General features: G+C 36.6%; 1 protein-coding gene across 4 annotated transcripts in view; it reads left to right on the top strand.

Annotated features, from left to right (window-relative positions):
- The window catches only part of LOC129749185 (zinc finger protein jing homolog), a 313131-nt gene extending 297338 nt beyond the window's left edge, over positions 1-15793 (top strand). For all 4 annotated transcript variants that reach the window (XM_055744113.1, XM_055744110.1, XM_055744112.1 and 1 more), the window contains 3 exons: positions 904-1045; positions 1162-1342; positions 7611-15793. In XM_055744113.1, coding sequence (XP_055600088.1) covers positions 904-1045; positions 1162-1342; positions 7611-8121 — 834 coding nt within the window. In that variant the 3' untranslated portion in view covers positions 8122-15793. The remainder of the gene's footprint in view (positions 1-903; positions 1046-1161; positions 1343-7610) is intronic.

The raw sequence follows: 15793 nt of genomic DNA, 5'->3' as shown, positions 1-15793 counted from the left end.
TATTTCTGTATCCACTTTTTTTACTGAAATCGAGTCCAAGTCGAAGACTTGGTCCAAAGATTGACCATAAAGTGATATTAGATTAGAGCAATTAAGCCTCGTTCTTTTAGGTTTTTTTTCCTAACTATGAGCATATCTTCAAAACAGAATTTGGACATCACCCTGCCCAATTTGAAGCTATTGCACCTTGAGCAGCTTTGGCATTATCTCAGTCTTGACATCATCTTTTCGTGGGACTAAAAGGTACGAAAACGTTTTTTCGAAGTGGAAACATTTTTGTACCTTGTTTGCAAATAATTTAGTCTTGTGTATCTATGACAACCTCATCTGATTATGAGAGATTCATCACAGACTTCAGGATCTTTTAGCCATTTAACTTTTAATATGAAAGTATCCATTCTTAGTATTTCATAAAATTGAATCTTACTTGGAGTAGTTTGAAATTTGAACAATACCACAATGAATTGCGATCGAAATACCAAATAAACACTATGTAAACACACTAAAATACCACATATCACAAAAAAAAAAACATAAATTCGTAAAAATTTGTCATTCCTCATAAACAGACTAACATTATTGCCATCAACTTATGTGAAAATCTGGATCACAATCATTGGCACATAATTTAAACAAAAAATGCACTCCATGTTGCACGGTTTGACCTTTTGATGAATAACAAATCTGATCCGGCGCTCAAAATTGATTTTCATGAAAATGTTTACAACTTTTCTTGAACACTCTTTTTCCAAGTCCCTCCGTCAGATTTAGTTTCTATTTGATCAAACTCGCGGATAGTAAGTACAGTTTGAGATCTATTGCGCCTTAGGAGTGACTTCGCAAACACCTTTACTAATGATATTATTTTCTATTTTCTGTTAATTTGAAAATCTACCAACGTAGGCCCAACTCGAGAAGCACGTCAACTATCACTTCATCAACACGGACAACGCAAGCTCCGGAAAACGATCGTCGGACCCACCGGTGCCCAAGTTGCTAAGAAAAACTAGCAGGAAGCTGCGCTTCCGACGGCAACCTTGGTCATGTAAGTAACAAATTCGTTTTTTTTTTTTTTCGACAAAACCTTGTGGTACACCACGCCCCTTTGAAAGAAAACTCTATGAAAAAAATTTAAAATTATTTTTCCTAATTCTCACACAGCGCGTCGTTTCGACTTCTTCGACATCGGGGTGATGGAGGGGCTGCAGTACCGGCTGATACTGGCCGGCAGTGTTGCCAGCGCTCGGCGCGGCATGATGACCTTCCGGGGCGAGGTCGCGGGACGGCGCGTCGTCGGAGGGGGTTCGGAGGAGGTGTTTGTCAAGTGGTTCCCGAAAGATATGTAAGTAGTTCACTTCATTTTTGTAGGGAATTTGTACATTTTTTATGTTACGAAACAAGTTGTTATCTTAAAAAACTACTTAAGCTTGTGACAATTATAACTTTTTTAACGTTTTAAAACTGACTTTTTAATGAAATACAGATTTTTCGACTGACACATTATCGCAAAATGTATTTTTTTGACCTCAAAACGTCTTCAAAAAAGACTTGTTTGTTACAAATCGGATATTTTATATTTTACTGACAAAGGGTTTAACCAAAAGATTCTTTTTTTATTTGTGACCCCAACGTTTTGGCATTCGTGTCATTAAACCAAAAGATGTTTACTGCTTCTTCTTCGAATGATTATTCAACGAACTTGCCTTTGAATATTTGAATTTCTTTGTAATGCAAGAGCAAGAATAGATTTTCCTCTAAATAAACCTGAATATAGGCATTCGAATGAATCTGACTTCAAGTCAAAGTACTTTTTGAGAGACTTGAAATTCAGATTCAATTATCGGAAGCAGAAACATACAATCGAATGAATTCCTTTTCCTGTCGCTTAGAATTGAATTGCAAATTTAGGTCTCTCATAAATTTTCGATGACGCTAAGTTCGGCTCAGTCGTAGGCCAATGCTTCAATCAAACAAAACATCAACATTACTACAACTTCAAACACAAAACTTGATAGTATAACCCAATAACCAAACTTTAGCTCTTCGATCGAACGTGCCCAGCAGGTTTTCCACAAAGTAAGATTTCATAATCAGATACTATCAGATGTTTCGTATCCCAAATTTCTTCTTCCGTAAATATTAAATCTTATCCACAATCAACAAAAAATGATCCAAATATGTAAGTACTAAATCAAATAGAAACCTTAATTTGAATTCATCAACAACAACAAAAACCATTACCTCCAATCAAAATGCAAAAAGAGATAAAATGGCGTCTAAGTGTTGAAATGATATGACTTTATTTTTTATAGATTGGAACATCAACCTTGTATTACTTAAATCTGCTTGAAGAATGAATCTTTTCTAACTGTAACTCCTAACTTATTATAAAACTTTTAATTAAGTTAAAAATCTATTGCTTAGAAATAAGTCAAATAAAAACAGATTCTATAAATGTGAAACACATTTCACGGTTTGAGTGGTTTTTATGTAGTAGAAGACACTCTTTTAAGATTGTTGGAATTTCAACAATACGTTCAAGAATTTGAATAAAAGCTAATGAAGTGAACACGGGTTCTTCACTGTAATTAAAAAACTCATATCCATTATCCCCTTAACAATTGTTAGAAAATCAAAATCAAGAACACTACTCAAACATTAGACCCTAACATTAATTCTCGCTTGAGATTTTATTACGTCGTATGAAACATCTTAAAAATTCACAGAAAAATGCTGCAAAAGTTATCAAAACCACTTTAAAATTTGTGTTTCACATATAGAATATGTTGTCCAGACTACAAATATTCTAAATGGATAAAATTTGTGACTAGTTTATGTCAGTTTTTGTATTTTTTGTTACAAAACTGTTTGTTTACATTTTGTTTCATATGACGTAATGAAAGCTCACGCGGGAATTGTTATTCAAAATTTAGCATCGTCATACGATTTCTGCATTCTGGTTTTACATGTTTAAATTTGAAAATTTATAAATTTTTCTTTTGGTACTATTTCTTCGAATCATTTTCAGAATTTTCATACTAAAATCCAATCTAAAAAGACTATGTTGAGTCACATTTCAGACACTTCACGCAGTGAGAATCAATTACGAAATAAAAAAATAAAAATAATAATGAATTGAACGGTGGAATGATATTCTACGAAATTACCCAATGGGATTTTGGAACTCTGACTTTTAGATTTCTTTGAAGTTCTAAATGCTTTTAAAACATTAATATTTAAACGCTGCATACTTTTTGAACTTTTTTGTCTAAAGGGTGCTCTATAAGTTTGAATACAAATTTAAACTACGTTAGCAACTAATCCTCTTCTGCATTAGCTCTGAATCTGTTGAGAAAAAAAATCGTTAATGGAAATAACTCTTTTGTAAATTATGAAAATTTTGTATGGAAATAACTATTTTAATTTATTCTAGAAAAATTCATACAAAATAGTTTAGAAACAACTTATGAAGTGATCCTACTGTGTTATTTTCGACCCATTTTCATAAAACTCAAGATAAAAATGTGTCAAATGATTGATTTATCATAAGAAAAGATTGTTTTGACAAACCAGCAACAACTTTGTTGAATTTATACTCATTAATGGGTAGAAACTACCCATTTGTAGGATATTTTCACCTTTATTTGACTCTAAACTCTAAAAACGGCGCTTTAACGTGCCTGTAAATTCTTTGATTGTATTTTTGGGACCTAAAACTAGATCTTGAAAGTAAATAGAGCACGGAGCTTTTTTTGACAAGGCTCTAAAGTTCTCGACTTTTCAAAAAATTGTTTATTTACTCATTTTTATCATAGATCAATTTAGTGTGTAAATATTTTGAACGGTTCAAATGAATGCTTTTAATATAACGTTTTCTATGTGTACTTTAAATTTATGAAAAATTGTTTTCCCTAGAAATATATGTTACTTAAATTTTTTTTCTTCATCATATAAATTTTTCAATTTTTCAAAGTCTGATGTCTATGGTGAGTTCAGTATTCAAGATAATTAGTTGCAAAACCGGGGGATGTCTTAGTCAAATATTAAGTGATTCACTAGTAAAAATAAAAAAATCGATCCGATAAAGCTTAGTTTTTGACTTTTTGCCGCCTCAAACCCCATGTATGCAGCACGCTTCACTACACCCTAAATTCAACCTTTACTCCAATCCTGAGTTCTCAACGTCTTTGGCATAAGAAGACAGAGAAACCACCGGCAAACAACCTCCCAGCAAACATTTTTGTAGCTATATTCTTATGCTGTTTCGATATTCGTTCCTTATACATTATAGAAAGGTCGTATGAAAGTTGAAAAAAACAGCATTTACCTACCAAAGTGGAGGCAATATACATACATAAATGTCATTTCTTTTTCAAGCGACAAAAATTACACCATTTTGGCGCTATCCGACACCTTATTCGTGCCATCGAAAGAATGCAAGAGAACGCAAGATTTTGCTCTCATAGCTTTCAAGTCGTTGTCAGCGACAACATTTTCCAGTTCTCTCATTGGTCAATATTACTCAGTTCCCATTCGGTTTTAAGCCATCTGGATGCACTGCAGGTTGGAGAGAAAACAACGATGATTTTCTCACTTGAAGCCCGCGCGGGTGCAAAATCATTTCAAAATTTACAAACATGACGGATTTTCTATCATATCCTATTTAAACTGACTTCAGACGACATTTTATACGATCTTTTCACTATGCAGGTGGAATTGCGATTTGAAACACCATTGTAAACGACTTAAGTTATCATTTCTGATACGATTTCGTGTTTGCTGGGCTCTGACCAAGCTGCCCGGTTGTACGTGTGTATGTAAGCAGGCAGTAGGAAGCAAAAAACAGTTTCTCGTTTCCAATCCCCTTTCCAATCATAAGACAATACTGGCAAACCCCCGGCCAAACGTCAGATACTGCGCGTTTTTTTGGTGATGGGTGGTACACTGTTTAGGCGGCATCCATAAATTACGTAACGCAAAAATTGCACTTTTTTGACCCCCTCCCCCCCGTATGTCACAAATTGTAACGCTTCGACGTACCCCCCTATGAAAATTACGTAACGCTGATAATTACCCCCCCCCCCCCCTCAATCTTCTCATGGTTTTAAATTCTGATTTTCGAATATTTCAACATTATTTTTTTAACGTTCTTCAAAACGGAATTAATATCGATCTATCCAAATCGCTTCTTAGTGCTCATTGACGATAACTCTCTCATAAAATAAATTGATTTTCTTAAGGGGGGGTAGGGTCTAACGGGTATAAAAAAACACTATTTCCACGATTTTTTTCTAGAGCTATCGTTCAAACAAATGTATTCAAACTTTTTGCATTATACAAAGCATTGTGAAAAGAACATTTAGTATTTTTTTCGTAGAAAAATATTGAAAAATGAGCCGGTGACGGAGCATTTTCGAGGATGCCTTTTAGAAAACAGGATTTGCGGTGGACACTGTATCTCAGCACAGAATCATCTGAAGTCAAAAAATCAGAGCAAAATATTTTTAATAGATGTTTTTCTGGACCCCAACGTTTTTATTCAACTTAAAAATATTTTTATGAAATTTTTGTGGCTGTTTGAAGTAAAAACTACGATTTTTCACTTAAAAATCCGCCATTTTTCACTTCTAAAATCTCTTCAAAGTAAAAAAAACCGAAAAAGAAAAACATTGGGGTCTGGTATTTTATATGTAGAAAATATGTTCCAAATTTGAAAAGAATCGGATAAGTATTTTTTTAATGACGATGTCCACGGATTTTAAAAATGTGCTTTCGAGAAAAACGCGTTTGAAGTTTCTGCTCTTGCTTTCTTGCAGTATTAGATAGCAGGAGATAAAGGCCTATAACTTCTACAGTTTTGCTTCAATTGACTTGAAAATTTGACACATCATTCTTGAAATGTTTTACAATAAGAAAATAAAAAAATAAAAAATCGATTTTTTGAAAGTGTTAGACCCTACCCCCCCCCCCCCCCCCCCCCGCCCCCTTAATATGAGTTGCTCTTTGCTTGTAAACTGATGATCTACCTTGATAACTTTAATTTGTTCAAGAAGCCTAACTTGTTATGCGAAATATATTCCACTAAGTAATACTCGTCGCAAGAATCAAAATTGCATTTTTTTAATAAATTGAGAAAAAAATAGTAAAATTTACGTCTTAAGATTGAATTGAGTTTTAAAGGGGTAAATGTACCTAAATGTAGAGGTTTTTTTCAACGGTTATTTCACGGATATTTAATACATCTTTCAAGAAGTCTATTTCAGAATCTTTAAAGAGGAAAGATTACAAACCAGTTTCAATCATGTTTAAGCTTACAAATTTTAAACTGATTTTGGTTTGCATATCATTCTGCCAAAATTGCATGACATAAAAAAGCTGCGATTGAACTGAAATTTTTAAGGAAAAAAATCGTTACGTAACGATAAGCATACCTCCCCCCCTCCCCTATGTCACAATTCGTAACGTTCGAGCTAACCCCCTCCCCCCCCTAGGAGCGTTACGTAATTTATGGATGCCCCCTTAAGCTGTCGGATGAGCTAGAATGTAGGTAGAAAATTGTTGTGAGTTCGATTCTCATCGACAATTTTTTTTTCATTTTCTTGTTTCAGAGAAGAATCATATCCAACATAATGAAAATCCCACAAAATGTATTTCTCGTAACGCTTGAATGTTTGTATGTAGTAGTCCTGCATGATTTTACCAGAGAGCTCGAATCTTTACGCTAGTGACGGGAAAGCGATCATGCACATTTTAGCGCATTTTCGGCATTTAGTTAGCTCCGATCGACAATGAAATAACGCTATCTCTGTTTTGAGTGTGTTATTGACATTTTTTTCCCACATGACAACAGTTTGAGATGAAGCCAATAAAGACACTCTGTATTTGTTTATCCTCAATACCCTTTTTTTGTGCCAGAAATTTATCACTCTGTGACATTCTTCCCTAAATCTCAATGACATAGATGACTTCATGCAATAATACAAAAGAGTTAAGATTGAAAAACTGATTCCTCGATTGATTCATACTTTTTCGGTGCAATTAACGGTCCACATTTTTCAATGCGTTGAAAATGCATTACGAATTCATGAGCAAACCATTTGGCCTATCCAAAACTCCAAACAGCTTTCAACGTCTGATGATTTGAAGAAAAAATAATGAACATAACAAAGATATCCTCATAAGTTATTTATTCAATATTGGTCTTTGCTTTCTGAATTTTGTATGTTAATTCTGATTCTTATTGATTCACTACACATTTGAGCCCTTTTAATTTCCCATACAATCAGTTCGTATGCTTATAAATTTGCTTTAGAATCTTTATCAAAGCTGTCTAAATAAAGAATAAAAAGTGGTTCAAACGTGTTATGCATCTTTGAAGAAAAATGATCATTATTCAACGAAAATCTCTCTTTACATTGATATTCACAAATAAATTTCCTTTTAAATTTTTTGATTTTCAGGTAGTTGATTGAACTTCTGTTTTTAAAAAAGATATTTTAAAACATGTACTTTCCACTTAAATGTGAGAAAAAAAAATCTTCCTTAAAAAAACATGTCGCTTCCTTGTCCAAGCCTGAAACTAATCGTTTTCCGTTTTCGCCCTATTGCAGCCTCTCAGACGACTGGATTCCGGAGCGGGAACTGGTGCTCACCAAAGAGGTCTCACTGTGTGAACTGAGTCCGGACCAGCGGTTCGAGCTGGAGGCACAGCTCAGCACCGATCGGAAGGACAACCGGGAGCTGCTGTCCTGTTTGGAGGAGCTGAACCAAAAACTGCTGCAGCAACAGACGCAGCATGACCACTTCAGCAGCTGCAGCAGTAGTAGTAGCAGCAGTTCGACAAGCGGCTGCTGTAGCAGTGCCGGAACTAGTACCGGCAGCAGCAGTAATATCAGTGCTCCGATACCGTTTAACTCAAGAACGGGTCCCAAGAAGTTGAGGAAACCACCCAAGGAGCTTCCATTGGCGGCGGCACCAGCATCCGCAGCACCATCCGTGACCACCAAAGTTGATGCGTTGCTATCGTCCAAGCTTTCGTCTTCAGCTTCGTCGTTGGTATCGTCATCATCGGCCGACAGTGGAAACGGAAAGGCCAACAGTAGCGCCAGTAACATCTCCTGACCTTTACCCAAACAGGTCAGGGATCCACTGCGCTCGGCGCTGTGTAGTTCCCTGGCGCAGAAGCGTACCCGCCGTGCGCTCAACTGTATTCGGCGACGTGCAACGGAGAAAATGCAACAGCAGCAAATGTTTGTCTCACCTGGTGGCCATGAAGTGGCGGCGGCATCATCGGAGTCCTCAGGCAGACAACAGATACAATTAGAGTAGAGTAGGTTTTATTTCATGCAAGTCTAATTCACCCCTTTTTGATGAAAGGCTGGAGTAGTGTGTCTACGAGTGGGTGTATAGAATTTTAAAGATTTTGTAAAGAGGTTTCCCCACGATCGCGTAATCCGGAATCATTTTTCCCTATCGAATCGGAGATCGCAAATTGTACATAGATACAAATACATACCCAGAAAGTCTGTGGTCCGCGGAAATTCAAAGAAGAGGAAGAAAATGTATCACAACATATTAAGTATTACCAGGACACAGTGCATTTCTTCATACTCGTAACAAAACGAAACAAAGCAAAAACAGAAAGCTAGAATTGTTGGAGCTAGAAAGTGTGCAAATTGACAACTGCCCGAACAACCGCCATCAATGATTTCGATCCTTCCGTAACGAGTCTTTTCTTTTCTGTAGCTATACGTTCGACGATTTATTCAGAAAAAAATAAGTGAGATCAGCGCGTTAAAATTGTAAATTAGTGAAGTAGGTTTTGTTTAGGACAATTTTTAAACTGTGAGCGCGAGAGAGAGAAAGCAGACGGTGCAAATATTTAAAATTTTAGTTTGTGTATTTTTTCGTTTAGGAAGCGTGTCCCGGAAACATTTTATTTTAATGTTTAAACAAGGGCACTGCACCCAAGGTTTTGTGCTAGAATAATTTTATAATAATGAAAATATTATATCACACACACTTGTGGCGATATCCAATTAGGTAGTCGCTAGAGAGGGTGCTTTTATTTTGGAAAGCAAAAGATTCGAGTTTGGTTCAAACGGTAGAAAAACTAACAAAAATTTGATTGTGAACAAAATTGTTTGATCTCAGGAAGTTAGTAGCGCGCTTAAGTTAAGCTTCTAGTTTAAACACGAGGACATTGGAAATAAAGAACGGTTTTAGGTAAATTTTCTTTTGACGATGAGTTTGCTGTTTTGGAAGCATTTCTCGATGATTTTTAACTTTTTTTTCTCGAGCAGTTGAGGAAATTTTGAGTTCCACTAAGCACTGAATAATGAAGGTATTTGTAGAAAATCAATTTATTACAAAAGAAACGAATTTTTGAGTACTTACCTTCATTTTTAATTGCCAAGTTGAACTCGAATCCAGCTGGAAAAGAACAGAAAAAGATGGTTTTAAAGACTGATGATCATCGCCATTTTCACAACTTATTGAGTAACAGAGAAAAAAAACCTTCAGATAGTACACAAAACGCATCGCATTTTGGTTACCATGACAGACTACAATAAATAAAATTGCAAAGCCTACCATGATACTAATCGTTTTGCTGTACACTCAAATTACAGCCGTCGATAAAGTTTTCCAAAAAATGAAGAACCCAAAAGGAGACAGGAATTAGTCAAAAATACACATGTAAATAGTGAACAATAGACTTTCCTTGCAACAAGGAAAACCAACCAACGTTGTAAATAACCAAATCTACTAAAAAAGGGCTCTTCAATCTACACCGTTGATAACCATCGATAGATGTCGCTTTGTTTATTTCCGATAGACTACCAGGCGTCTACATTTTGACTCTTCCATTCTTTATTCATATTCACTTGTACAGAGTGCGGCAGGAAAAAAGCAAAAAAAGGAGTTGTTCTCTATATGATTATTAAGGTAAAGCATTCATTTTTTGGGCATGACAACCTTCTGTCGTTTGAAGATAAATTTTTTCCAACACCTTCTTTAAAAGACCGATCTTCTTTTAGCTCGACGACTTCCGATCCACAAACCTTTAATTGGACCGACTACCTTCTCACAGTTCACCAATCTTAATTCAGCTAGACGACCCAGGTTTGGCTCAAAGATCTTATTTTTTCCAAAGCCTTTTTTTGGTCATCGACCTTCTTTCACCTCGGCGACCTATATTAAGGTTAGGGCTCGACAACCTTTTTTTGGGTCGACGCCCTTCTATTGGGTCGAGGGTCTTCTCTAAGCTCGATAATCTTTTTCCGCTCGACACCCTTCCTTTGGCTCGAATACCTTCTTATGGGTCGATGACCTTCCTTTAGCTCAACGACCTTGTGACAACCTTTTTTTTTAGCTCGAATAGCTTCTTTTGGGTCGAATGCCTTCCTTAGGATCAAAGGCCGTCTATAGCATCGATGAACTTTTTTAAGCCCGATAGCCTATTTTTGCTCATCGAGTTTCTCTTGGCCCGATAATTTGCTTTGTGCTCGACAACCTTTCCTTGGCTCAAAGGCTGTCTTTAGTTCAAAGATTTTTTTTTCTATTCAAACCCTTCCTTTAACTCGAGACTTTTTAATGGTAATTCCACTTCTTTCAATATTTTTCTGTCCATAATCTCCAGGTGAATGGCTCAGTGTGTAGGACTATATGCCCGCCCACATCTGATGATCTACTGCAACACTTCAAACTAAACATAAGCAAATACACTGTCAATGGGAGAGAGTCATAAGTTCAACAAAATTAACCAAATTTTATAATTGATTTATTAACGCAATTTTTTGTGCCGCACTCACTTACGAGAAAATAGTTTTCGATGTTTACCTATCACTTTTTTAAATGTTTTGTTTTGTATCTTACTCTACCTGTTTGCCAATTTTCCAAGCACTTTTTCAAGTTTTACTCCAACAAAAAAAAAACAAAGGTAACAACACTCAACCCCAAGAAAGTCTTTCCAGTAACTATTTAACGACTAAAGAATATAAAGTGTATTTCCCTTTCTCGTAAACTTGTTTCTTATCAACGTTATTACATTTTGTCTTGATTTTCCTTTTAAAAAAACAATACTGAAAAAGGCAATTTTCCAAACTACAATCTCATAGATGTGTGCGTGTGTGTATCCTATCTGTTAAGACGAGAAACAATCTGAATAATTTCACTTGCATAGAGTTAGGAAGAAACCAGCAACGGCAACAACACGATCGTAACGAGACAACATTACCTAATAGAGCGCGTAGCTATCAGTGTCTAAAGTTAAAGGAAAACAAAAACCCCTAGCAAGTAGAAGTTAGAGCCACGAGCGATGAACGATAGACGCGAACGAGAAATGTCGAAAAATGAGTCGTTTTTTTTTATTTGAAATTCGTCTACAGCGTCGAAACCAGTTAGTTTAAAAATTAAAATTTTTGTCGTCGTATAAATTCTATTCGGTATTAAACGTAAAAAGCGAAGAACAGTTACAACTTTCTGTCGAGTAGCAAGTAAAAGTTCACTGCCAAAACTTATGACTGATTACGTGGTTAAACTACAAGGAATAACGAGAGAAAGAAGAAGAGAAAAACACTTAAGTAGGATTTAATTCAATTTAAAATGAGTGTGTTTAGAGAAATAAAAACAATAACAACAACAGGCGGAATGGATCACACCAGCTTTGTGTAGCATTTAGTTAAACGAGAGAGATGTAATTGTTAAGGTTTTCCTCCATCATTCAGTAGTACAACAAATGTTCAAGAAAAAACGTAAACAAAAAACAAACACATGGTGACATAACCTCGAACCTCCAAATACTAATACCTTCTCATTTGAAGGGACATCAAATGACAGCAACAAACAAAACAAAACAAAAAACACGATTAGCAATGACATACTGCCATAATGAAACACAAAAGTAATTTAGTATTTAAATGTAAATTATCACTCCAAAACAATCGCTACGCTCCTAGCCGTTTGTTTGTAACAACTAGCTTTCAAACGAACAATGCGCCCACAACAAACAAAACCAATGTCAAACCATAGTTTTTCGATGCTCTGCAGACAAATTTGCCGTAGAAAAGTGCTGGCACTAAGGCAATTTTGAACCCTAGAGGGCGCTGCCTCTCCCCGCAAAATCATTCTTTGGCAGCGCACCCGTGTACTTTTGATTTAGAGTGTATAATGCGGATCAGTCAGATCAGATCGAACATTTCAGTGCTGCGCAGTGTCAAACCACATTGTGAACCTAACCTAATCACTTACTCGCGCTTATATTTTTTTTCTATGGGACTGAGAAACAAATTTTTTTCTAAGAAAATTTTGACTTTATATAAATTAATCGAAAAATTAAATTAATTTTTAACTTCCCACCCCCATTCGGAACATAAATTTGATGGGAACTATTAGATGATTTAAATCGAAAACACAAAACGCGACTACACGCAGCGTGCAGTCGCAAGGGATAGACTTTTTTCTAGGATTAAACCTTTAGGTTAAACGAAATTCTATGTAACAACATATTTCGACCGACTTTTTTTTCCCTTGGAAAAATCAATAAACTTTCGGAAGCAATTTTCTGTTTTGACCTACAAATGAAAGCAAAATGAACGCGAAAACTACTATCTACTACTACTAGTAGTAGTGCGCGTGCTAAACTAAGGCATTTACTACGTATGGCAATTTGTCCCACCTTTAAAATTAAATTTAAAAGAAAAAAACGAAAATCGGAGGAAATACAGCAACAGCAACAATTTCTAGTTTAATTTTGTAACCCTCAATTTAGTCTAAGGTTAGAAAGATTTTCTAAGGTTTTTTTTAAATTTTACTGAAAAAAGAACCTGGTAAGAGAAGCGGAAAATCCGTTGAATTTTTTCAAACAAATATAAAAGAGAAAAAATACGAACAAAACTTGTCCATAGATTTTAAATTTAACAAATATTTTATAATGCGAACACCGCAGATAGAGTTGTATTTCTGAGTTAGTGTAAAATATTTTAGTTTTCAAGCTTTTATCCCAACTTTCTATGATGATTCTTCCAACAACCAACAAAAAAACACCAGTTAACTTTTGTGCAACTTTTTTTTCCTATATCCCTGTCTAAGACTTTCTTTCCACTTTTATCTTATCTCTTTTCAACTGTGTGCGAAAAAGTGTCAAGAAAATGTTCCACCTCTCTCATCCTTCTTTCCTAAATAGTAAATGTTAAATTGTAATTATTTCCCAAATATCTAAGTAAAATAGAAATCACTCGATTTACTTTGTAACCGGATAAAGAAAAAAAAAAAATGAGATAAAAAAGATTTAAAAAACTATACAATAATATGTGCTGAAAACATTATACCCTTTGTGTTGTTTTATTTGGTTTCGATTATTAGTTTATAAGTTGACAAGTCCCTTTGGTTAATTCTTTTTTCCCTTCCCTCATGCTTGTTGTTTTTCATTATGTCGTTTTTTGATGATATTCAGTTGAATTTGTCTTGTTTGAGTTTACCTGTCCCATACAATCCATTTCCAATCGAAATTCTTAAGTTTATGCGGCAGACGTTTGGGAAGAAAAACACTCCAACTAACGTTCAGAGATTTATGCAGAATAGAACCATGGGGAATCAAAAGTACTCACATGTACAATGAATCAATGAGAATTCAGATATAAAAAATCTATAACAAAGACAAACTTTGGACTTGTAAGCTATTGTGGAATCACTGCCGTACATTTCAAAATTAAAATAAGCTTGTCTGGTTTTCTTAAACATAAAACGCTGCAAAAATGCTGGACTATTGAATAGACCGAAGGGTATGCTCATAAGTTCATATTTACGTCAACTTTATAGTGACTCTTGCACCTTTAATCGAAGGTTTCTCAGTAGATCGTAGATATTACCCTAAGGATATTATCTAAGTGAAAGCCGTACGATGGCGTTGAATCTCGTGTCGCTGTCGAAGGATACATAATATTCGAGCAGTTTTTTTTAATTGTCGATTACCCAGGTGGTAAATCCTTTTTAGGGATTGCATTTCAAGGCACGGCGAGCCACCGCGTCCCCCAGTTTGCTACTCTGGGTCCATGGGTGCAATTATTGACTCATGATACTATGTACCCCTACATCATAAAGTCCACCTGGGGCCTGTGGCCATATTTCTCATCCAGACCTGCAACAAAGGCTACACCCATGATGGGAAGACCATACTCGCGCAAAGAGCTCCACAGCAATACTCGTTTATACGTACTACACCAGCAATCGTCACTCTTCTGTCACGATTCACGACTCACGGGTTGGCAGTCCGATCGCCGCCACTCGTGACTCGAGTCCCACATTCGGCCTCTTGCCACAATTCGAGACGTCTTGACCAGCCTCATCTCGTGACTCGAGACTCTCACACGCTCATCCTCTTGACACAATTTAAGACGTCTTTACCCGCCTCTCCTCGTGTCATAAGGGCCCTCAATAAAATCGTCTCTTGACCCGATTCGAGACGAGAACAACTCGCCTCTCCTCGGGTCTGGAGATATCCACACACCTAATCTGTTCTCCGTCTCGACTCTTCGAGACTCATCTTGAGGCCCATCGACTGGGCGCCACATATTACGACACAAGGCCCCTCTGCCCGTCGTGAGTCGGTCATATCCGCGTATCGGGGCTAGGACCACCCGACGCGCGAATTCGTCCAACACCCGCTCGAACATTTGGTCGTCCGGCATATCGGGGTCGCGACTACTCGATACACGTTACGACCCCTCCCTCTTGCAACTGAGCACTGGTACCAAGGTATCCAGTCGCACCACATTTGTGCCCCATTCGGCACGCAGCTCGTCGGCGGGCTGGCTGCATCAAGTGTGACGTGTAGTTCTCTTGGCCGTACGCCTACAGGTGACAAGTCTGTAGACACGTTTCCAATATGCACCACGGGGAGGTGCAGCTACGTCGCAAAGCAAATTTCTATCTGGAGCCTTCGACATTGATCCGGCCCTAAACATTTATGAAGCTGTATAATACCTCTTTTTATACGATGTTTACTGTGTTGAAGGTCATATATCCCCTCTTCGCACCGCCCCCGTGACAAAGTAAGATTGGGTCTTAAGACATCTAAGAAGCAGAAGCAGTCAAACGGAGAGCTCGTAAATTATATGATCAACTGCTGTGTGGAAAATCAGGGTGCGTTATCATTGACGACGAGTCTTGTTGCAAGTTTGATAACAAAACGCTTTCGGATGACCAGTATTACACTGTTCGGGATGGCCAAAGTATTGACGAGACGGAGACATTTAAAATTCGTAAAAAGACAATGGTTTGGCAAGCCATATGTGAGTGCGGGAAGCTTTCCAAGCCGTTCGTAACTACTGACACAATGAATACCTAATTGTCCTCAAGCGAGACCGATTGAAACTTTTTGAGCTGTTACCTAATCGTATTTGACCAAAAACATGTGAAAACCTGCAGATTCTATTTAAAACTTCCATAAAGACTGGAAAAAGTGGTAAAAATCATCCCAAATCAGTTTGTGCTGAGGCTAATAAGATCAAAATCTATCAAAATAAAAATAAATCATAATCATAAATAATCAAAAATCGATCATTGGCGTACGATTGGTTGGAATATAATTTTGAGTTTAATCTCTGTAAAAAAGACTACAGAGATCATAAAAAAGAAATAAAATTTGGATTTGCTCCTAAGTTGTGTAACCACGGGCTAACCTACTGCTCAGTGGAGCAAGAACCCCCCTCTAGCCTCAGGGTCGGCACTCGTAAAAGGAATCACAGAATCAAGGAAACACTTTAGATCAGTCAAGAGAACTTCCAATTTATTT

Source organism: Uranotaenia lowii, chromosome 2 (assembly GCF_029784155.1).
Source record: "Uranotaenia lowii strain MFRU-FL chromosome 2, ASM2978415v1, whole genome shotgun sequence".
Classification (NCBI taxonomy): Eukaryota; Metazoa; Arthropoda; class Insecta; order Diptera; family Culicidae; genus Uranotaenia; species Uranotaenia lowii.
The sequence above is the reverse complement of the archived record's forward strand: the minus strand, read 5'-3'. Positions and strand labels throughout refer to the sequence as shown.